Source organism: Barbatula barbatula (genome assembly GCF_947034865.1).
Source record: "Barbatula barbatula genome assembly, chromosome: 6".
In the NCBI taxonomy this organism is placed as follows: domain Eukaryota; kingdom Metazoa; phylum Chordata; class Actinopteri; order Cypriniformes; family Nemacheilidae; genus Barbatula; species Barbatula barbatula.
Window position 1 is genome coordinate 16,394,956 of NC_136765.1, and position 23,920 is coordinate 16,418,875.

At 37.9% G+C, this 23,920-nt stretch overlaps 1 protein-coding gene across 1 annotated transcript; it reads left to right on the forward strand.

Annotated features, from left to right (window-relative positions):
• The first annotated feature begins 30 nt into the window (after positions 1-30).
• htr1d (5-hydroxytryptamine (serotonin) receptor 1D, G protein-coupled) lies at positions 31-22,945 on the forward strand. The gene is made up of 2 exons (XM_079459501.1): positions 31-424; positions 20,710-22,945. Exon 2 carries the CDS (start codon positions 21,281-21,283, stop codon positions 22,418-22,420), a length of 1,140 nt encoding a protein of 379 aa, XP_079315627.1. The 5' UTR covers positions 31-424; positions 20,710-21,280; the 3' UTR covers positions 22,421-22,945.
• Positions 22,946-23,920: the final 975 nt, after the last annotated feature.

The window sequence follows — 23,920 nt, forward strand, 5'->3', positions numbered from 1 at the left end:
GAGAACAGGAACGTTGCGGCAGGACTTTGCGCTTCTGACAGATAGAAAAAGCGAGTGAGGAGAGAGAGAGAGAGAGAGAGAGAGAGAGAGAGAGCGAATGAAAGCGTGAGCACGGGACAGTTTACTCGTGGGTACCGCGGCATACAAAAATAGACGGTTTTCAAATGGATATATATTGTAAACATTAGCTCTATATATAATGACTGGTCTCGCGTTAAAATATGCATTTTCCTCAACCATAAAATCAGCTGGATATTGCGCGTGAACGAGTCGGCGCAGCGCACAGCATTAACGTGCCCGTTTAGGTTTAAAAGTAACGCTGTTTTGGATACTCGACATTAAACGGATTGTTGACTTTTATTTGAAGTCTCGAGCTTGTTGAAATACCTTCGTGGACAGAAGGAAAAATTGCGACTTCAGTTTGGTAAGTTTTGAAACACCTGACGGTATCTTCCTTCATCTCGAACTGATGCGATTCGTGTTTATTGTAAGATTGGCTATAAAACTCTGTTCCAGCGATTTTCTTCACTTTAAACTCTCAGTCAACGCGTATGATACTCAGAAGGCTAGAGTACGTGAAACTGCTTATTTTATGTTCGCAAAGATTATACTTTTACATTTTTGGGGAAATTCTGGGTATTAGATTGCACACCGGACATAATGAATTATTACGTAAGTGTCATCCGGTACCAGAATGCGTAACCAGTTAGTTGTCATTTGTGATTTGCTCATGTGTTGTTTGTTATGCAAGTAAGATGCTAACTGCTGCAATCACAGTCTTCCATAATATTTCTTTCAAACGTTTTTAATAACCAGAAAAACCTAGGTTGACTTGACTACAGTCTACATGACCCAGAATCATAAGGTGTGTTATTGTTTACACTGTAAACCCGGATAAGTAGAATTTACTTAAAAAAATCCAGGTAACTCGTTGCCTTAAAATTTTTAAGTAATGAAGCATTAGTTGAATAAGTGAACTGGACTACGTTCAATGTACTTGAGCCCATAATGGAATGGAATAGAATATTTAAGTTGAATGTACTAATAACCGAGTTACAGTGACTGAAGATACTTAGTTTAAACAATCATTCCCCACCCATTTATTTAACTCGGCTTGTTAAGTAAGCATTACTCCATTACCAATTCAACTAAATTGTATATTCTAACTGCCCCAACTTATTTCTAACTCAAAATATGTCTTTCAATCAATAAAACCATGTAAAATACATAGATACAACTGACACATTAAACTGATCCAATTTTTTTATTGAACATGTCTTTTTTATTAGCAACAAAAGAAACAAAGCCATGACCTAATTCTATTTCCTCACTGATGGCATGAAAAGAAAAAAATATCTTCCTCTTTACCTCCAATCATATTGAATTACACCTCTCTAAATTAGGTTGACAAACTGGCAGGATAAAACTCAGCCCTGCTGAAGACTGGCATCTTAAAAGTTATACTTCAAAACTCAACATTTACTCTTCAAATTTGGTTGACAGACTGGCAAGAAAAAACTCAGCCCTGCTGAACACTGGCATCTTACATTTAACATATACAAATAACAAATCTGTACATGGAAAAACAAAAAAGTGTGTGAGAATAACATTAACTAAATAAGCTAACATTAGCTAAATAACAAAAACTTAAAGAGGCATGACAGTAGTTAACTAACAACGAATAAATAAATAAAAAAATCAAGAAATTAAAGCTAACTATGTTAGCTAGTGTGCAACAACTTACAAGGATGTTTGCAGTTCTCTGGCTAGCTGCTGCACCGTCTCAACTTTAGCTGTCTGGAAGCAACAGAGTAAAATGGTTCAGAGCGGACATATTAGCTCGGTATCAATTTAAAAGCATGTAGAGATTGCCTGGCCAGCAGTCTATTGTGTGAACGAGTACGTTACCCGGACACCGGGCGGACTCGAAGTGTACCCAAATAAGACGGTCGCCGGACACGTCGGAGCAAAGCTAAATTTATTTCAGTCAGTCGTAGTCACACAATAGAATCCGCTAACAAGGCAGCGGGTATTAGCGCCAACTTACCGGGACGTTAGATGTTCCGTGCGGAGCTAACGATCGCTGCTTCAGGTGTCTGGCTCAGCTCAACTTGCACTAGCTGTCTGGAAGCGAAATACAATTTCCGTTACGGGCGCTAGCTAACGTTACCAGTGAAGATATTCGTTAGCTAGGAGAGTGTGGGGCAGAGTTAGCTGGATAGCTACCCTGCTAATAACTAGCGAAGTTCATTTTTCAGTTTTTTTTAAATAACTACAGTACTATTGAAATGAAACTTTGATATACATATATATATATCTGATAGATACTTTGAGTTATATCAAAGTATAATTTCTATAGTGTTGTCCCCATGAAAATATATAATAAAATATTTGTACAAATGTGAGGGGTGAACTCACTTTCGTGATATACTGCTAGCTAAGTTACATCAGCAAGCAGTCGGGACTGCAACGGCATGCCAGTGCCAGGTTCCCACTTACCGTTTTGTGGCTGAACTCGGTTTATTCACCGAAGGCTTCTAGCTTCGGTGAATGAACAACGTGCTTGCTGTAACGGCAATTTAGATACAGGTGTATTCCGTCTCAAATTTTGGCGGTTGTGACGTCAATGCGTTGCTATTTGTAAAAGGCAAAACTTGATGATATTGAGTTGTTTGAGCTCAAACACATAATTACAATAAGATAGGCCATTAAAAAGTACAGTTTACTCAGAATTCTTAATTAATGTAAAGAAACAGTAGTACAAACTCAAAAACTTAACTTAACTTAACTTAAAAACACACTTACAATAAGAAAGGACATGAAAAAGTTAAGCTTAATCAGAATTAACTAGTAATGTCAACAAATTAGACACATTTAAGTAATATGAACTCAAGCTGTTTGAGTTGAATCAAAATCTGGGTTTACAGTGTATATTTAAGTAATACAGTTTATAAAACATAAAAGTGTTACAGGTAGGCTAGTGCGTATGAAGGGTCGCCGTACAGCGGAACGTTAACACGCTTAATCACGTCCTGTATATGCATAATTGCTTTTTATTTCTCTCTCACTCTTCTTTGCCTTAACGTCAATCCAATTCTCTGTGCTTGGCCACCCTGTCTTATCTTCCGTCGGACACACGCCACACACATTCTGAGCACCACTGCAGCGTGGAGACTGACGGATAGTTGGTGGGAATGTGTTGGCTCTTTGGATGCCCAGCATGAATCATCAGTAGATAGCTGTGACCTCTCAGAGTAAATTCTCTGTCCAGACTGCCTCTGAATGACCAACCACTTTACTGTCAGTTCGGCGTCAGTGAAAGGAATGAGTGCAGAGAGGGATCCTGAAACGTTAAGCTGAGTAAAGATGAATGTCTGATCGGTCCTGATATTCTGGGAGAATATCCAGAGGAAATATCATTATCATTATTTTGCTGAAAGGATGCGCTTTTCTTTTACACGTTCTACATGTGGGAGGAATTGAATTATTTTTATTCTTTTGAGGTTTAGTTGAACACACAGATTTATACCCTTTTGTTTTTCTATCATGTGTTTTTCAATGGACCTAAATTATATTTCTATCACCTGACCCTACTATCCTTTCAAAAGGGCATTGATTACTATATTTTAATACGTTTTCCTCACAGGGACCGTTGGCTGTTCCCAATGATGCTGGCAATTTTAGGTTTTACTATTCTTGTAGGGGGCATGTGGTCCACACAGTATAGGCTGACACACACAAAAAGAGGATTCATACAGTAGAGGTATTCTCTGTGGATAGCTGTCCATCACAATTTAAGACGCATTTTTTTTTAGATTAAAGGTAGAAGAAATGAAGGATTCGGGGGAAGGGTGGAGAGGACTTTACACAGCTCACACTTTTTCACACCGTATTTATCTCTGTGCATCGAGGTCCTCACAAGCTGTGGAATGTTGCATTTGTGTAACCGTGGCAACATCTCTAGAGAACTCTATTAACATATTGGCAAATTCTATTTATATGAAAGACCAGTATTTGTGGATGTATTTTACTGTTCATAGTTCATAAAAAATTGTCATAATTTACATCGAACCTGTATGATTTTCTTTTCTTTGCAGAACGCAAAAGACGATATTTTGAAGAATGTGGGAACCGAACAATGGCGGTACCCATTCACTTCTATTGTACAGACACAAAACCAATGCAAGTGAATGGGTACCACCATTGTTAGCTAACCAACATACATTTTGAAATAATTTAAATTTTTCAGTGAACTATCCGTGTTCAGAATAAAGGATGGGCTAATAAGGTCGTTGTTGGAGAATGGGGTTGTTAGGTGTCAACGTGCAAATAATGAATGCCATTTTCTTGGCAATCGCATGCATGTAAGCCTATGAAATTGATTTAGAAAGGGCATTAAAAAGGTTTTCTGATACTCACCGTTCAAGAGCACGAAACAGCAGGCCCCCGCAAAACCCATTTATTCCTATACTTTATTTAGTATAGAGGGGTTGAGCTTCCTTTAACCAGGGCTTCTTTTTTTTTGGCAAAACGTGAAGAAATGTTTCAAGCAACTCTTTATCATACATTGAAAGTGAATGGTGACCACAGCTTTCCAGCATAATAACCAGGGATCGTGTCCAACTCTACACCTAGTCTAACACAGCATCCTATCCAAACGCGATGTGATTAGATTCCTGCGATAAGCAATTTGTTTGTCTATACTGAACGTGAAAAAGAGGCATAACGCAACAATCAATCACAAAATACAGCCAATCAGAACAGTTTTTCTCTGTCCACACACCTTCTGAAGAATGCACATAGAGAGATGGCTCCTGTTCTTATGACTTCAGTGATGCCTCACAGGACGCTATGATTTAAAATTCCGTAAAACTGAAACAAAAGGCAAAAAGTGGCTGCAGAGAATGAGGTAATCATTAGTTCTCATTTTCCCCTTAAATAAATTGTACCAAGCCTACTTAACAGTACTTAATGGTTCTTTAACCTTAAAACTTTTCTGGTATTTTTTATTCATTTAACAAATTATGGACAAAACCTATGATCAACATAGAAAAGATACCTTTTATGTTGGAGCATCGCATCGTGTTTGGTTAAGACACGGTGTAAATCTCATTGTTTGATCAGCTCAGAGATCAGCTCATATTCTGCTAAACTTCTTTGGTTGGAAACAATTTGACAGTGAGTAAATGATGACAGAAGATCATAAATGCAAATCAAATCGTAAATATATGATGTACGACAGTTTAGTGTTCTGCATTCTATATATTTGGCCTTAGAGCAAAAACAAAACGGTTTAATCTAACTAATCTGATTTAATCCAGTTCTTCTTTTTCTAAATCCATCAGTATTATATTTCAACTCACTTTGTCTGAGGTAATTCTGAGCCCTACATATTAAACTGAACAAAAGGATCAAAAAGAAACTATTTTTGAATTAAGAAATTATTTCCATAATCCTTATGGGATAACCCTAATCTGGGATTTTGTAGAGAAGCAATTGACAATATGAAAAACACAATATTCGTTCACCTGCAACCACATCTGTGCACTGAAGTCATGTGGTCGTGTGCTGACATATTTACCTAAAACCCAATATGCTATCTCTGTAATTTATTATACTGTTCATTTAAAATGTTAATTTACAGTCTTTAAACCGCACTCATATTTGTTCATGTAATTTGTTCTCTCTCAACCTTTCTTTGTAATCGTGTTCGCAAATGTGTGAGTTCATTGCTCTGTAATAGATGATTACATAAGATATCTAAGTACCTCCAGATCATTAGCTGTAACTGCCTCACTGTTCTATTTCCATCCAGAAATCACCCAGTTAATTTCTATACACGAGAAACTATGGCATAACATTTTTAAGTGTTCCTTGACAGGTCTGATAGATGTGTTTCTGCTGAATTCACCACATCTTGTTATATGATGCATATGTACGGTATTGAATAACAGCATCAGGACGCTAGACTGATAGCTCGCCTGTGTCCGCCATGTGGTTGATATTCAGCTCCTGTTGTGTGATATTGCTTACGTATAGTCCGTTCTTGAGTTGATCACCATATCAGTCTTTTAACAGCATGACAAGGAGCCGTCCAATTAAAAATCACAGCAAAAACTTTGAGTGCTGTGTTTAAGTGCATGGTGTGGAAATGGTTCTGTCATCTATTCAGTGTCATGAAGCTCAACTGGTGATTTCAGCCCCTAAATCTGAGTGCTATTGAATAAATCAAATTTAGTGACAATGATCCGACCCCACCGCAGAGAAAAGAATAATGCTTGCAGAGCAGTGAGGCTGTGATACTTTCATGTGAGGAGCCTAAGGTGGCTTCTGAGGATTTATCTCAGTTTTCCATTGTGCTTTCAATCCTGTCATTCATTTAGAAGAATTACAAACACAGACAATCTCAGCACATTCTTTGAGTCATACCACACGCAAAAACACATTCACGTATAGAAGCATTCACACATACAGTAAATAAACACAAAGCATGTGTTCACACAGATTTGTGTGCGAAACCGGTGTACGAAGAAATCATGATTCACAAAAACGAACTTTGGTGCTAAAATGTATTCTAAATATAAGAGAAAAGATAGGAACGGTTAAGCACACGTACGCAGAAATCACCAGTCTCTTTCCTCCTCTCTCTCTCGCTCTCTCTCTTTTCTCTCTCTAGGACAAATTGACAAAATGTATGTTTCATCTTAGGATAATAGTTAGGCCTATATTCTTGAATATATATCTATATATATATATATATATATAGATAGATTCAGAATACTCCAAATTCTCTAACATAAGCACGTGTTGTGAGTTAGGCAGAAGGTTTTCGTGAGAAGTTCAAATGGGCCTATAAATACTCCAAAAATCTACGCAGTTATTAGTGAATGAGACCTATTAATTGAAGATGCTGGTTTCTTGACAGTTTTCAATTGAAACAGCTTGAGTGGGTCACTTTGAAGGGTTTGTCCTTTTTGAATAACCAACATTTATTGTGATCGTGCTATTCTCGAACTGTATGGATGAAAAGAGTGAGTGCAGTATGAGTCAGCAATTATTAGTTCCATTTTCTAAACGAAAACAACTGTAAATTTTCATTAACCTGCTAAAATAGAAACATATAGATGATCTCAAAGATATGAAAGATATAAAAGAATAGTAATGAATGAAAAGCCATGGGTTATTTATGGGGTCCGAAATCAGGGCCCAACATGCTATACTGTTCAGTCCCATAATGAAATATAAAACACCTCTGCTGTATCAAAAGATCCTTCGTGAGTCTTCTTCAGATCCTGCCTTCTTTGAACACATCTGATGCAACTTGCAGATGCTTTGCGTAAACCTGATGTCTTTGAGGACTTTTGAGCTGCTGAATATGTATGTGGGTGTGTGTGTTATCGAGTTGTTTGGTGGTTTATCTATAATCGCTTCTGTTCATTACTGCCTAGAAGTGTTGATATAAGTGGATTTCTGCCTATCCTGGTGGAGTGACAATGAGCCAAAGTATATTTATTACTGAGGGTCAGATTCATGTTATGCACAAGGAGAGCTAGTTTAAGAACACATTGTAGCTCCATCACCCAGTGCCCTGTTGTTCATATTTGGGCTGCCTCCATTTCATTAGGAAATCCATCTACAAGACCTGTGGCATGTTTCAAATAGACTTTAAATGGAGCCTTAAAATCTTTAAAAGAACTTAAGCCATTGAAAAGATGTGCTTAACCTTCAGAAAATGCTGATGGTCAACCTGTTTGATGTGTCAGGTTAAACATATTTAGAACAGGATAGAGTAAATGTCAGGTTACCAAACACACAGCCACAGAAATAATTTATAATTTCAAATCAGAATTTCTCGATGTATTGTTGTCATTCCAGTCCAGTTTATATTGAATATTAACTAAATCAAACCTCAGAAGTGACATAAAGTCTTCCAACAGCAACATGAAGTGCTGACAGTATGACAAGACAAAACTGTAATAAAATTGAGGTTATCACATAAAGAAATAATTTAGTTCCCTTTCCTAAACCCATGTAAAAACATTGCTGTTGTATTGCTTTAAATAAATGAATATAAACTTGTTTTCTTTGCAGTATTTGAAGTCTGAAAAAAATACAGAACATCTTTTCTGTTATTTTGATATGTTCTCCAGTGGTCATTTCCCTGAAAATAAATGCAAATTAAGTAGATTTGGAGAAGCATTGTTAGTAGTTTCTCCGGAATTAAACAAATATGATAATACATTTAAATATTATATTCAGAAAAACTGAAAATAATTTTAAATTGGTCTCTTACTTTTAAACTTATTATTTAATACAGTAGTTGAAGAGATATCAAACACAAAAACAAATTCAATAAAAAAGTAAATAGCTATGCTTTGCATTCTTTAAATAATGGTACAATAAGTTTGTTAATAAACTTAAAAATTAAATAAAAATAAAAATAAAAACATTAAATTAAATCTAACCAAGTTCAGATAAATGTATATTTAAAAAAACTGATGATTTTAATATCTGATTCACCAAGTTCAGGTCAGAGCTCTTTCTGTTTTCAACACTGCTGATTGGACTTCGCTCTACTGAACTTTTAAAACTTCATATTTTCCAGGTTCAAGCATGTCATATCAATCACTGTATTCTATAGACCTCGACATGATGGACAAACTTAACACAATCATCAAGCATAAAACACCAGGTTTTCCATTATTGCTCCAGTCCATGCCTGACTTACTCATGTGTATAGTTTATAAACTGTTGCAACAAATCAAAAGCATAAGAGCAGAGTTAAGTGGCACGTGGCAGTGCGTCAAAAGCAATTTTCTCCTTTTATTTTCAAATGAAGCCGTCTACACTGGACGAGTCCATTGCGCCGCATTGCGATACACCTTTTGACCAATGCTCTGCTCTGTTTTTAGGGCTACAGATCTACTGCAGATATGCCTTTAGGCTAGTTTATCTAAAATGACATAAATCTCATGTGTTCATATTTATTTTATTTAAAACTAGATTTAAATGCATTTGGTGATGCTTATTGTCTCTGTTCTTCTAAATTGCAATGCTAATATCATAGTAATATGTTTCTATTTTCGTTGTGCATTCATTGAGCTCACAGCTTATTGGTTTGCGTTGGTGAAAATTCTACAAACATTGCAACTGACGATTTTACTAAGCAAATGATGACAGATTTTGGAAGACCGTAAACTAAACTCCTTTGCGTTCTTTAAAGGTCCAGTGCGAATGGTAATTGACACAGAACTTAGATTTTGACACAATTCTTCAATTCTTTGCCCAGATAACATATTAACAAAACACGCTCTATAAAGCAGTCTGTCCATTTAGGGCTACTGTTGTCATGATCTCGGGTGGTGAGACACGGACAGAGGACCCAGGTGCAGACAGCGGGTAAGGGGTTAACAGAAACTTTAATATAAAATTACAAAACAAAGACCCACGAGGGACGAACAGAACAGTGGAATATTATTACATGACAAGACAGGACTAAAACTAACCACACTTAAACAAGACTTAAATAAACTCTTGACATAAAACTACACTAACACAACACAGGAACTCACCCAACAACCACAATGAACCAGCACAAGACAGAAGACACAAGGGCATTCAATAAGGGACCAAATCAAGAGGGGAACAGGTGTAGGGCAAAAAGCAATAACGAGGAGACGAGAGGATGGGAACAGAGACGAGACCGGAGAGAGTGTATGGAAGGCCAAAAGGGCCATAACTGCCTCTCTCCACACAAGACATGAGACTGTCATGATCCTGCCACTAAACCAAGAGAAACATGACATGATGCGGCAGAATCATGACAACTGTAGATATATTGCGAATTCCATGCGAGGAGACCGCGTTGTATGTAGATAGAAAAAGCTCATTCTAATGTAAAAAGATTATGCTTTCTATGAAAGGTCTTATGTTTATTATATTGCATTTCTGTCAATAGATCTTCCTAAAGATTTCACATTGGAAAATGTGTAAAAAAACAGCTACCATGCATTCCTGCAATAAAAAGTGGAAAGCTGCAGACCACTCTTGACCTTATAGCTTTGAAAGGAGTGAAAAAATAAAAGCTTATCTGCTGAAATTGTAGTAGTTTAATTCAGGGTTTTCTGCAACATAATTTAGTCAGTGGGATAGATGATTAGTGGATATTTAAGACGACAAGAGATTAAACCAAAGCACAAAAATCACATAAACAATGTAACAGGCCTTGAGCTGCTTAACCAAATCCTAGTCTTTGACTTTGATAAATGTGGCTCTTCATATCATTCTTTTTTCTCCTGTTTTAGTTTAGTTGGAATTGTAGAGAAGCTGAATGAGAAGCCCACGAGAGTCGACAAGCAACTTCTATAAAGACATAGTAATGTACCGGCTCTGAATGTGATTGAGGACAATCCTGTGAACAGATCAAAGCAGAGCATATCTATTTTATTTAACGCATTGTTTTCAACTATAAAAGAAAATTTATTTTATGACATACTTATTTCTGTATAACACACCACTTGGAATGCGGACAAGTAACTGTACCACACTAAATCACTTGGCTTGTATAATCTGATTCATTTAAGATAACCGCAGAGATTTTTCTATAGATCAGTCATAGGTTTACCATACTTTCCACCCCTCAATGAACAAAATGAAAAAGTTAAATCAGCCTTGGTTGACATTGATTACAAATATTTCCAGCACTTGAAGTGTGCCTAGTGTTGTTTGTTTATTGATACTGTAATTACGAATGTCTGCATCTCACTTCAGGAATATTTAACCCATGATCACACATCCTCTCGTATCTATCATTCAAATGCACCGCAAGTTGCCAGGAGTCTTTGCCACACAGGTTTCAAACTCCAGCCACACACTTCACCTGGTCTTCAATATTTAATTCAGAAAAGCAAACAGCCCTCTTGTCTCAACAAAACTCCCTCACACCTATCAATCCACGCCTTCTTTAATGGTTTAGGTTCATAGAGGTCTGTTGAATCACACCTACAGGACATTCATGCTGAGAATGAAAAGGTCAATAGGTCAAGGAAATATATTTGCAGTGCTGAGCTTTTATTTGATTGGAGAGACCACAGAACTGTGAACGGTGCTGTTTGCGCAATGCGCTTTAGCTCCTTGCGAGAACTCTTAAGATCATTGCAGTTTTATACATTTATTTTAGTTTTTTATTTACTTGTCATTAACAAATGCTTTCAATCTTACTTAAAGGGAGAAGCATCAGGGTTCATGGCCCTACTTGAAAGAGATGGAAAGCAGGGATGATATATTTTATTATATCATGCACGTTTCACACTCATTGCCAGATCGTGGACTGCGGCGAAACAGTTTTTTGCAGCAAACACTGTCCAATAGGGATGTGCATCTCCACAACTGAGGCCGATGCGATACGCATCTCAATGCATAGGTGACAATACGATACATTAAAGTTACATCCTATTGGAATAATGCCCAAAACACAATACAAAAAAGGAATTTTGTAATGGTGAACTGACGTGTCTTCTGACTCGCATGGCATTTTACAAATAGGTCTGACCAGGATGAGGTAGCTTTTGGAAGCCCTTCATTTTCTTATCTGTTTACAGATAAAAAAGACCATCCAAAAAGTTGTAATCTTTTGTTCACTGGGGGTCATGCTAGCAGTGGCCGTTGTGGAGCAGCTACAGCTAAATGATACATCTATGCTGCCTTCAAAATGTACTTTTTTATTTACATGTATTTCAATTAACATAATTATTTTAATTTTACTTTAGTGTGAAATGTATTGAGGAACTGCCTGTAGGGTAGGCGAAAACCATGCCGTCCGAGAGTGAGATTATGCATTCCTTGAATCAAGTATTTTATATAGATAAGAAAACTTTAAACAAAACCAAGCTATAGAAATATATAAATACAAAGTTTTTTTTACGAATTTTACCACAAAGCTTACACTGGACCTATGAATCTCAATATATGGCACTCTACAAATTAAGGTCATGGAGTGAACTGATTCTTTGAGCATTTTGCCCGCTAGGATCTACATAATTCTGAGTAGACAATACTACTAGAACTATGAATCAATTTCACGGGATCCGTACACAAGAGCTGGGTTTGTCAATTACAATACCAGACCTGATGCTGATTGCTGGGCTCTGTTTTTGATTTGTCTCTCTCTTATTTTCATTATCGTATTTCTCTTGTAAATCTACTGTAAATCTATAGTCAGCCCACAGGCAGCATTGAGAAGCAGCTCTGAGCTTTTCTTTTGTCCCATCAACAGTCTTTTAAACACATCAACACCCTGAATAATATATTTTGTTTACTCGTCACTGTTCAACATTGAGCCATCTTCAGATCCAAGCGTAAGGTGCAAGGGATGGAGAGGTCAGAGATGGTGAAAGGCAGCAATGGAGGTCAAACGACACGTGAAGCCTTGCGGCTTACTTCACACTAAGTATTTTTTTACTGGGTGATGTTTTGGTGCAAATGTAACTTATATCAGATCTGACAGGAGAGGAGAAAGGTCACATGAGCTCTCTGTTGTGCTCTTGGATTGTAGTACGTTTTTTTAACCTACTCGTGTCGTTGAGCATTTGCAAAGTCACCTTGGGGCACCAATGCGCCGTATATGTGCCAATCGCTTGCTTTTGCAAAACTGAACAAAACTGTCCTTCATGATGCTAAACTTGTTTCAAACATCCTTGAACGGCTGCCCTGCAACACACTTTTCAAACAAATTGCGCTTGAACACGCACAAAATGAATGTAATGATTTGTTTGGCAAAGCAACCAGATATCATGTCGATTAAATCCAAATACGACCTATTTGTCATTCTTAACATAATCACAAGAGCTCAATCCAGATACCTGTAATGTTTTCAGAGATGCTACATAAAATGTCACCCTTGATGCTGTCGTTTCACTATTTTTCACCCCATCTCACCTCATTAAAGTGACTCTTCATCCTCAAAAAGGACAAACTATGCTTTTGAAGTATACAAACTGTCGGGATGGATCAGCTAAATATAGTACAACGCAAACCCCATTAGATCCCAACATATGCTTGTACAGAGGTTTAAGAGATACAAAAGTCCAAGGTTTTCAGATTTCAAAGCTTCAGCAGCTTTGAGCGCACCGTCCAAATGTGCATCAAAACCTCCTACGATTCCCAGCAGTTCTTTATCAAATACCCATAAAAGGGGCTTCTTCACAGAAGTGTGAAATTGGAGTGCTTACCTGATGAATCATCCAGGGCGGTGGAGGAGATACAATAGTTTTGTCAACTCTGGGCTGATGTTCCTCCTACACAAGAGAATTTTACACAAAAGAATATCTTAGAAGATAGAAAACGGAGTCATTGTGGTACACATTAGCGTCACAGCTGCTGGAAGATGCAGATATTCAGAGGTGTTGTTCATTGTATTTGGTCTTGGCTGTTGTCCAGATATCAGTCAGATCTGAAATTAAGGAAAATTAGATTATTAACTTGGCTGCCGTTTTTTTGATCCACTTGAAAGTATAGAGTAGGCCAGAGAGTATCTCTGCTATGCCACGAGCATGTGCACAACCCACCAACTTTCTGTCGCATTTTGAGAAAATTTCTCAGCACGTCATATTTTTTCGAGAGCCCTTTCGCTATGGTCTGTCGGCTTGTGGTCCGCAGCTGTAATTGAACAGGGCTTTCAACCTTCAGAACAAAAAGTTTTGAGAATAATATGCCACATTGACTCAGTGGTCCCCTGTCCTCCTGTCATAACAAAAAGGTTATTGGACGGCTTAACCTGTTATTGATGAGATAGGTAGCAAAAAGACTCCAGCCAAACTGTATCAGATTCGAGGAAATGAAATTCATGTGCGAGAATTTGTTATCGGTCTGCAGTGTTTGAGACGGGTGGGGTTAAAAATTATTTGTAACGTGATACACGTATTAATAGAATATATGGCATATTCATACTTCTCTGCACATACAAGACGGATGTCATTCAGTAATATCCAAACACCAGATCGGACTGCTGTGTTACCATGACTGCAGCTTATTTCAAACCATTGTGATGGAACTAAAAAACAAACCTTAACTAAATCCCTAGTATAAAAGAGATAGAAGTCAGAACTGATCAGTCAGGTGCAGACGTAAGATTTTTTTGCAGCCGGGTTTACCAGAAGATCTGTTTTTGCAAGGTTTAGCTGCAGGTGATAGTCCTTCATCCAGAGCAAAATGTAGCTCAGGCATGCTGAAATGCGTGCAGAAACAGTCGCATCGTCAGGCTGAAATGACAGGTGGAGTCTTTTATCATCCCCATAGCAGTGATAGGAAAAGCCATGTTTCCAAATGACAGAGCCTAGGGATGACATGTATACAGAAAAGACCAACGATCCAAGTACTGAGCCCTGAGGCACCCCTGTGTGGAGATTTTGGGACTCAGAGACCTCCCCTCCCTAGGATACTCTAAATTACCTACCTGAGAGGTAAGACCTGAACCATTGTACCACCATGTGGTGGTTGCAGTAGGATAAGTACAGATGAGTTAGAGACGGCTCTTGACAATCTCTGGGCATCAATGACCAAGAGCATCGCAGTCACTGTGGAATGACCGCTCTTGAAACCAAACTGGTTGCTATCCAGGAGGTTGCTCTGCGTGAGAAGGGAGGAGAGCTGTTACATATAACATGCTCAAGAGTTTTGGCAAAGAAGGGGAGGAGAGATACTGGTCAGTAGTTATCTAACAGTGCAGGATTAAGAGTAGGTTTTTTCAGTAGTGGGGTAATACGAGCCTCATTGAAGACTGCGAGAAATGTACCAGTGGTCAGAGACGAGTTGATAATGTCGGTCAAAGGAGGAATAACCACTGGAGAGATGGCCTGGAGGAGATGAGTGAGGATAGGATCTAGCCAGCAGGTAGTTGGGTGCTTAGAAGACATGACCTTGGAAACGTAATCTTCAGAAAGGAGAGAGAAAGAGGGGAGCTGGCATTTATTGGGGTTTTGCCATGTTCCAACTGACTGCTGGGGGTGGTTGTTTTCTTTACGAAGAAAGACACAAAATCATCAGCTGGACAATTCCAGCGTTATGGATGTGACATAAAAATGCTTAAAGAATGTATTTGTTACCAATATATTGAACCATCTTGTTTATATGTTACCTTGTTGATAGAGACTAAATATCAGTCTATGAACAAATTTTCTGTTTTAAAAAGGGAAATAAACATGCGTTATGGATGTGGCTAAAAAAGGATGTGGTTTTTGGGAGACAACATACTTCAGTAATTCCTATTTTCTGTGAATTAAAATGCACAAACCTGAAGCAATAATACCCAATTAATAGAGAAGGGATGCCTCTTCATAAAACATGAAATAGCTACTTTATTTTAATTGTCATTTTTCCATTCATGAGTATCTATTCATCATATGTACCATTATGGATGTGACATTCCTGAAAATTGCCTGACTATGAAAAATCAGGCACTTTAAATAAAACAAATGCTTAAAAAACTTGAAGAGAGACCTCACATGGTGCTGTTAGCATTGATAAATTCTGTTGCTAAAAACTTTAAGCTGTTAAGTCCGATGGAGGTGAGGGAGCAGGTGGGGAAAGAAGAATAGAGAAGGTTTTGAAGATAGTTTTCTACTTTCTACAAACAACACTTTATCTGAAAGCATGACTTGTTTTGTATTTTGACATTACTTGACCTAAAAAAAATCCCCATGAAATCAGTTTCTTATTCATGTATAAATTAAATAAGAAGTCTATGTGGGAAGCAAAGAAAGACAAAGGAAGCCCTTTTTTGAATTGAATAACAATATTATTCAGGGATGGAACGTCCAAAATCCAGCATCTTATTGGACAAAAATGGGTGAAGGTTTGTCATTAGTTTTTTGGTCCATTTTCTTAAAGCAACAGTTTAGGTGTGAAATACACATTTGTGCTAAAGGTTACAATTGTGAAAGGTTAGGGATTAAACCAAATTTAGTTTAAGGAAGTATTGCCACTTGGCGGCCAAGTATGCGATGCTGCTTGGCAGCTATTTACGTCATAGTAAGTCAACAGTCCTATCTCCTTGAATGTTGGCAGGCAGATATTTTTTTTTAATCGCTGGCAAACATCACAATTAAATGGCATATTTCTGATCAATGATTACGCCTGACTGTAGGCTACCATAACTTTGGTTTGCTAAGATTGCGATAGACATCGCCTTTTCAAAGTCTTTTCATCCAAGGGCATCCTTATCAATAATTTCGACCAAACAATTAATCAACATTTATATATAATATACTTTATATATTATAAAGTATACCACTGATGTCCATCTGTGTCTTGTGTTTTTTAGCTATTACTTATATTATTCAACATTTATAGTTAAAATGCGTATAAATCGTGATGCAAATCATGTTTCTGTGTAATCTAGTTATTAGCTCATGTTTTGTGTGAGGGTTATGTTTTAGGCAACGACATAATGTAAATCATGAACCTGATATAAAAACTGGACGTGTTGTGTGGGTGGGTGTGCGATAATTAAGCTTTTTGAAGTGAGGCTGAGGATGAACGCAAGAAAAAGAAAAGTAGACATTCAGGGCTATTTTAAAACAAACCAGAGTAAGCCAAGCCCCAGAACATTTTCTCAATTGCCAATGTTAAATGATGCCATTTTTAATCATTTTAGTGTCTTATCATATGTCTTAGCCATGTTTTCCTCAGTGTTCATCTAAATAAGTAAAGTAAAGTGCACTAAACTTTTGTGATGATGCCGCTCTGCAGACCAATTTTATTAATGTCCCCACCAATGCCCTTGGCTTCAGCTACTGCACATGCGCACAGGCTGGCAAGCGCCTCACAAAAGCTCTGCCCCAGAGAACCGTCAGTCTTTATCGATTGCCGATTGGACTTTTTTACTGGAAGGTGGGACTTTCTTCGTAAGAGCGGCAATATTGACAATGAATTGGCAATTCCTCCCAATTCATTGTAACTGCAGTGGCACTTGTTGTTAAAATATAACTTAAAGTAAACATATTAGCATAACAGCTAGGATATGTTAGCAAAATATTATTAACTGACAGCTTCATTCACAATCTACTTTTGTTGTGTGGTGTAAAGAACAGTATTTAAAATTGTAAAATTTTTTGTTCACATTTTGTCATTTGGGTTAAATAGACATTTAGATACATAAATATGAATCTCCACATGCATGAGATTTTTGTCATTGCAGATTGATTATATTTGTGAATCATTTACTGTCAGGACTTGGTCTATATAGGCATTGTCTGGAACATATTAAAAATGAGTGCCAGACGGTAATGAACTGTTTATTGAAAACATATAGTTCTTGTTGCCCTTTTCATTTTCTTGATATTGGTAAGTCAAATATGCAAAAACTTAGTCACAATTAACAAATCTGTAATGAGAAATTCCATTGTCAGCGTGGAAGCGGTCGGGCAATACCGACAATAGATGTCAACACATTTTGTGCTGTCTGAACATTAGTTTAATTACCCAACAGCCTCAAATTTGTTCTTCATCCTGGCGTATTAACCAGGGTTTTTAGTATTGTGTTTCTGACTTTAACCAATTATAGAACCGAGCAGAAGTAAAGACAACATCCTGCTAACATTTGGAGCATGAACCCTCAGGTTGCTCTCATTAGCAGGCTGCCCGTTGGACCTGCTGGTGTGGAGATAATCCGCTGTTGTGTCTGCAGTTTCACATGAAATATATGTTAATGATGACACTGTTCTACTGAGATACAAGCCACAGCAACAACACAACATTCTGTGCCTTATTTTGTGTATTTTAATCCCCTTCCAATTAAACATTTTGGGGCTAGTTTCAGTATCACATGTGACATGCAGTTCACAGAATACGTCTTGTGTGCTTGCCGTTTTTGGCGCTCTCTCGATTTCTGCTCGACAAGACAGTCTGCACTTTCTCTCTCACTGCACCAGTCTTCCAAGTCAAGGTCTTGACTTTCACCAGTCAATTTGCGGCATACTGTTGCTTATTCTGGCCAAGCGCTATTCAGATAAGATTGGCTGTCTGACATACTAAACAAGCAGATATCTATCAATCTAAAACATGTGATCTTACATGATGTGGGCATATTTTGTATTTGCTACATGCTGACTTTCTTTACATTTGCAAACTGTAAAGAGAGTATCGGCTTGTTTGTTTTAGGAACTAGGAATAACCAACAAGAAAGTTGGGAATATACATACACTATGACAGAAATATGAACAAGGGAACTTTGAACAACAAGCACAAGACAATGGACAAGAGGGCATTAAATAGGGAAAACTAACAAAGGCGATAACAATGGGCAGGTGTGGGGAATGAGACACAGGTGGAAAGCAATACTAGGAACGAGAGGGGCGGGGCCAATGACGAGACTGGAGAGAATGCATATTAAGTCCTGATTGACAATAATACGTCTCTCTCTAAATAAAACACGTGGGTCTGTCATGATTCTGCAACCAGACAAGAAAATCAAAGCAAGAGAAGGCAGAAGCATGACACTATTCAATCCTGGTTTACATGCTAACCAACCTCAGATGAAAATAAGAGCACCCTTGGTTGGAACAGCAATGATCGTTTGTATTGCCAAAGACATATCCCGGCCAACAGATGCACAAAATCCCTATATCAACAGTACTAGTCGTGCATGATCTTGCGTTTTCAGTCGTGAATTAGAGGCATTCTGCGTTTACGCTATCAACGTACACATGATAGCGTTTGATTTATACCTTCAGCTCTCGTATACAGAATATCTCATTTAATCTGCTGCTTGTGATAAAACTTCCTATAACTGCTGCTGTAGGTTTCCCTAAGTTAAATCAAAAACTGAATAATAAGTGAAATGTGAAAAGCTGACTGGAGATCAGTGGAAGCAATTCTTTGATACATCGCTTGCTGCATATGTGAAGAAAAACATGCATTTATAATTATTCGTTTTTACATAACAAAGACGGTGTTTTTCAATTACATTGAATAATCAAAAGTCAAGAAAGCCTTCCACAGAACTGTTCCATTTTTATAAAATATGTATTTTGGCTGTCAAACCACTTTCCACATTTGACTAACACCCATATGTAGAGCAAGTTATATAGTAAATGTTGCTACACAGTGCTGGAGTGTTCTCAACACATGATGGTTGAGAAAAATGTGACCCTTTCTCTGAAATTATGGCCGTACTCAGTCAATATAAAAAATATTATGATTATATTTTCACAGAATGTACTTTACATTTTGTAGGATGATTTTATGATAAAAACAGTAAATCCTACAAAAATGTCTTAAGTCGTTTATATACATTTTATTTTTCAGTAATCGAGTTTGGGACCCTGTGGTCATACACTGTGTACAGTTTTGAAAAATATTTTGCATAATTATTCTTTATATCACAATGTAATTAATTCATTCAAATTTCATCCTACTCTTCACAACAGTTTATAGACTGGTGGGGTCAAGGTCTTGTTGCCGACACAAAGAGCCTGCACTTTAACTCCTGGAGCATGCTGACTAATTTCAAGAGCATCCTGATTGATTTAGCTCTGGAACAGGGCCTGGGGCTAGTTAATCTGACTAAAGGTTATTCAGAGTTAGCTCACCCACCTACAAACAAGACACGTGATCCCGGCCTGATTCTATGTGAAACTCATCAATCAGTCTAATAGATACCAGCATCACACAGCAAAAATTAAATGTAAAACCTGTCCCATTGGCATCTAATCTAAGTTGCATGTATTCAATTATTGTCTGAAAATGAGATGTGTTATATATGCAAGTCAATGGTGGAAATTTCAAATCTGAATGCTTGGTCCTAAACAGCATCCACCACAAATTTTTTTCACCTTGTTTGACATGTAGGGAAGTAAGACAGGTTTGATATGACTTGCAATAGGTTTTTCCATAAATATTCAGATATCCGCATAAACACACAACCTCCTTAATGCAGAAGAAGACGAAATGTCAAAATGCTCTGCGGTGCATATTGGGGGCTGTTGGTGTTGAAGTGAAGATGTTGGCAGGTTATTTGACTGATGTGTGACCTGATGGCTGTAGAGTGAGCCGTGCGGTTTGCTTTCTTTTCCCATCAGGCTAGCAGCAGAGCGCTTGCGGGTGTCTTGGCATGATGTTAGTCAGACACAAGAACTTATAGCTTTATGGTGACAGGTTTCCCCGTGAGGCTCAATATTCAAGATACTCATCAATCAGGACTTGAGCCTGAAAACAAGAGCCAGGGGAAAATAAGTATGTATAATAAGGCAACACTTTATATGCAAAGATGTTAGAAAAAGAACAATTTTATGCCTAGTAAGGACAGCAAAGTTTTTCATTAGTGCAATTTCATACTACGATATAGGCAGAATGTAAAATATTTTTGAAGCCCTTGAGATTTTCACACATAAGCATGCAAAAGGGTGAAAGTTGGGAGATCAAGAGCTCTGGGAGATGGAAGAGTAATGCCCATTTCAACATTACCATTGACTTTAATTTTGTTCTTAATGTTTCTCACTAAATTAATATGAATACCTAAACATGTACATCATTGAGGTCGATCCTGGATTCAGTAGCACTGATCCAATAATTTATACATGAGCATTGATGAATGTAGATTTTCAACATATTTCCAATACTGAGTGTAAAGAGAGACCTAGAGAGACCTAAAAATGTATAAAAATGAATTAAAATGTCCTAACCCTCTATATTCTCTCTCTCTCTCTCTCTAAGGTCTTCATTTGGATTGAGTCCATTTTTGGCTGGAGCTGATCTAGCAAACCACGCACAGTTTGTAGTACCACACTTGGCACTTTTCATCTGGACTATCCTCTGGGCAATATTTGAAACTTTTATCTTTACCCTTTTTGTCTTCAGGGAAATTGTCAAAGCACCTTTCTTATGAACCAATTGCAACTATCAGCGGAATATTTCTCAGGGAATTAAGAAATATTCTGGTCAATTAGTCTGATTCACAGGGGTATCAATTAAAAAGTCTTCCAACTATTCAGATGAGCTGCAATTGAGGGTCCTCATGTCCTTGTGGTAAAACATGGAACATAAATGAAATAATGAGGACGTAAGAGCATTAAAGCACCTTTCAAGCTAGGGGATTTATACATACGTTGCTAAAACCCAAGGATAATATTAAACACAAAGAGTAATACAGTGTATATACATTAAAACAAGTATTCTAAACAATTACAGTATCTGTAAACATGAATCATAATTCCCAAATATCAGTCTTGGTTTTCATAATGAAATCTGAAAGCTGATATGAAGTGCAGCAGATGAACTATGCATTATGGATCAGGTCAACAGCACAGATGAGCCCCTCAGCAATGTTACGGTTAGTCCCACGACCTTAGAACCCTTGGATGACGCTATACCCCCCAGCCTTCAAATATCCATCTCTGCAATGCTAGCGATTGTGACTTTAGCCACCGCTCTGTCCAATGCCTTCGTGATCGCCACCATTTTTCTCACGCGCAAGCTTCACACCCCGGCCAACTTTCTAATTGGCTCTCTTGCTGTGACTGACTTGCTGGTGTCCATTTTGGTCATGCCCATCAGCATCGTGTATACGGTCAGTAAGACTTGGACACTGGGCCAGATAGTGTGTGATATTTGGCTATCATCTGACATAACTTTCTGTACGGCCTCCATCCTGCACCTGTGTGTGATCGCATTGGACCGATACTGGGCCATAACCGATGCCTTGGAGTATTCAAAGCGTCGTACCGTACGACGAGCTGCACTGATGGTCGTGGTAGTGTGGGTGATCTCTGTTTCTATATCCATGCCGCCTCTATTCTGGAGGCAAGCCAAGGCCCAGGAACTTACGGAATGCATGGTCAACACCGACCAGATCTCCTACACGCTGTACTCCACATTTGGCGCCTTTTACGTTCCCACGGTTCTTCTGGTCATCCTTTATGGGCGCATATACGTGGCAGCTCGTTCCAGGATCTTCAAAACACCAGCGACAAGCGGAAAACGTTTCACGGCTGCTCAGCTCATCCAAAACTCGACGGGATCCTCGCTTTGTTCCCTGAACTCCGCTTCTAATCAGGAGGGACAGGTTCCTCCTGGAGGAGGTGGTGGTGGGGGCGGAGGAGGTTCCCCTCTCTTCACGAACAGTGTGAAAGTAAAGTTAGCCGATAGCGTCCTGGAAAGAAAGCGTTTGTGCGCTGCTCGGGAGAAGAAGGCAACCAAAACCCTTGGGATTATCTTGGGTGCGTTTATTGTGTGCTGGCTTCCATTCTTCGTGTTTACGCTGGTGATGGGGATCTGTAAAGACTGCTGGTTCCACCCTGTGCTCTTTGATGTCTTCACCTGGCTGGGGTACCTGAACTCTCTCATCAACCCTGTCATTTATACAGCCTTCAACGACGACTTCAAACAAGCCTTCCACAAACTCACAAAGTTTAAAAGATGTTACTGAGAGGGAGAGAATATGGAGAATATGGAAATCCATATCCTGTGTTTTGACATTTATGTGACTTAATCAGACGAATTCTCCTGAAAATATACGGAACCTGTGAACCTTTGTCATTCAGCTGCTGTGGAGGACGTTACCAGTATCCATACTCTGCATTTATTTTCGATAAATTCCTAAACACGCTCATAGTGTCTGGTCGATGTACATCACTGTTTGATGGAATCTAATGAGACAGCTTGTAAAATACCGTGCCATATTGTTGATGCTTCCTTGTAGTTTATGAATGCATGCTATGAGTCTGATTCCTTTGCTAGAAAGCGACATTCTACTGTCTCTGTGATCAAAATCTGTCTATAAACTTCCTTATTTAACAAAGAATGAGAAAGAAAGACAGGCTTTATTTAAAAAAATTAAAAGTTGCAGTTTCCATAGGAACAAGAAACAGTGCATGGGCCTCAGAGGACCACGCTGAACTAAACGTTTATTAGCTTAGACTCCTAAATAAAACTGTTAATTACAAAACAATTGAAAAACAAGCTTTTCGTTTTGTGGATTTATGTGCAACATGTTTGCTGTGAGTTCTTTCCATTATTTTAATGTCAGAGTTAAATGGGTTTAATGATTATAAAGATTTGCTTTTAGATAGAGTGGTTTAATCTCATATACCTGAGGATCAAAAAGACTGAAACTGCATAAAAGCGGCAAAATATATATATATATTGACCATGTTAACGCCTTTGTACGAAAGGTCAGATTTTCTTGCTTCAGTTGAAGCATGCAAGATGCTCTATAAAACATTGTCTGATCACAGTAGATAACATGGATCATCAGGTTTTGCCGAGTTTATGCCAGCTCGAGGGCATGCTGTCATTGAGGCAAAAGACTAGACAATAAGACATACTGATGTTCATGTGCATTTCACTTAAAGTTATTTGTATTTAAATATGCGTGTGAATTTAGAAGAAAATGCTAAACAGACACATTATTTGAACCAATTCTATGTGTCGTGATTACTGTTTTCCAGGACAAAATGATATAATATAAGGCAAATATACAGCTCTGGAAAAAATGAAGGGACCACTCTAGTGTTGTCTTTTTAGAATTTCTGCATTTGTTGATGGTTATTCCTGTCCTGTGTCTGTCGAATTCTAAACTGGTAGTTCATAAACAGTAATTTCAGGAGAACTGAAATTAATTTTGGGAGTGGTCTCTCAATTTTGTTCCGGAGCTGTTCAATGATAAAATTTCACCTGTTCACCTTGCAAATGAAAAATGATGGTGCAGAAAATCTGACAGTAAGAAAATATTTTTTCCCCATTAATGTTAGAAATTTTTGTGATGCGAAAGTCATTATTTTGTCCTTTTTCAGCCGTCCCGATAATGCCTTGCTTAAACTATATGTGGAAAGTGAGCCACCCCTGACTTCAGTGCAACAAATGAATAATTGCAACCTAGAAATTGGCAAACTTTGCCCTCCATCAGTCTTTCCTATGATGAAGGTCA

What these genes read in the sequence shown, in the direction of transcription:
- htr1d (XM_079459501.1), top strand. Translation starts at nt 21,281, where the DNA reads ATGGATCAGGTCAACAGCACAGATGAGCCCCTCAGCAATGTTACGGTT.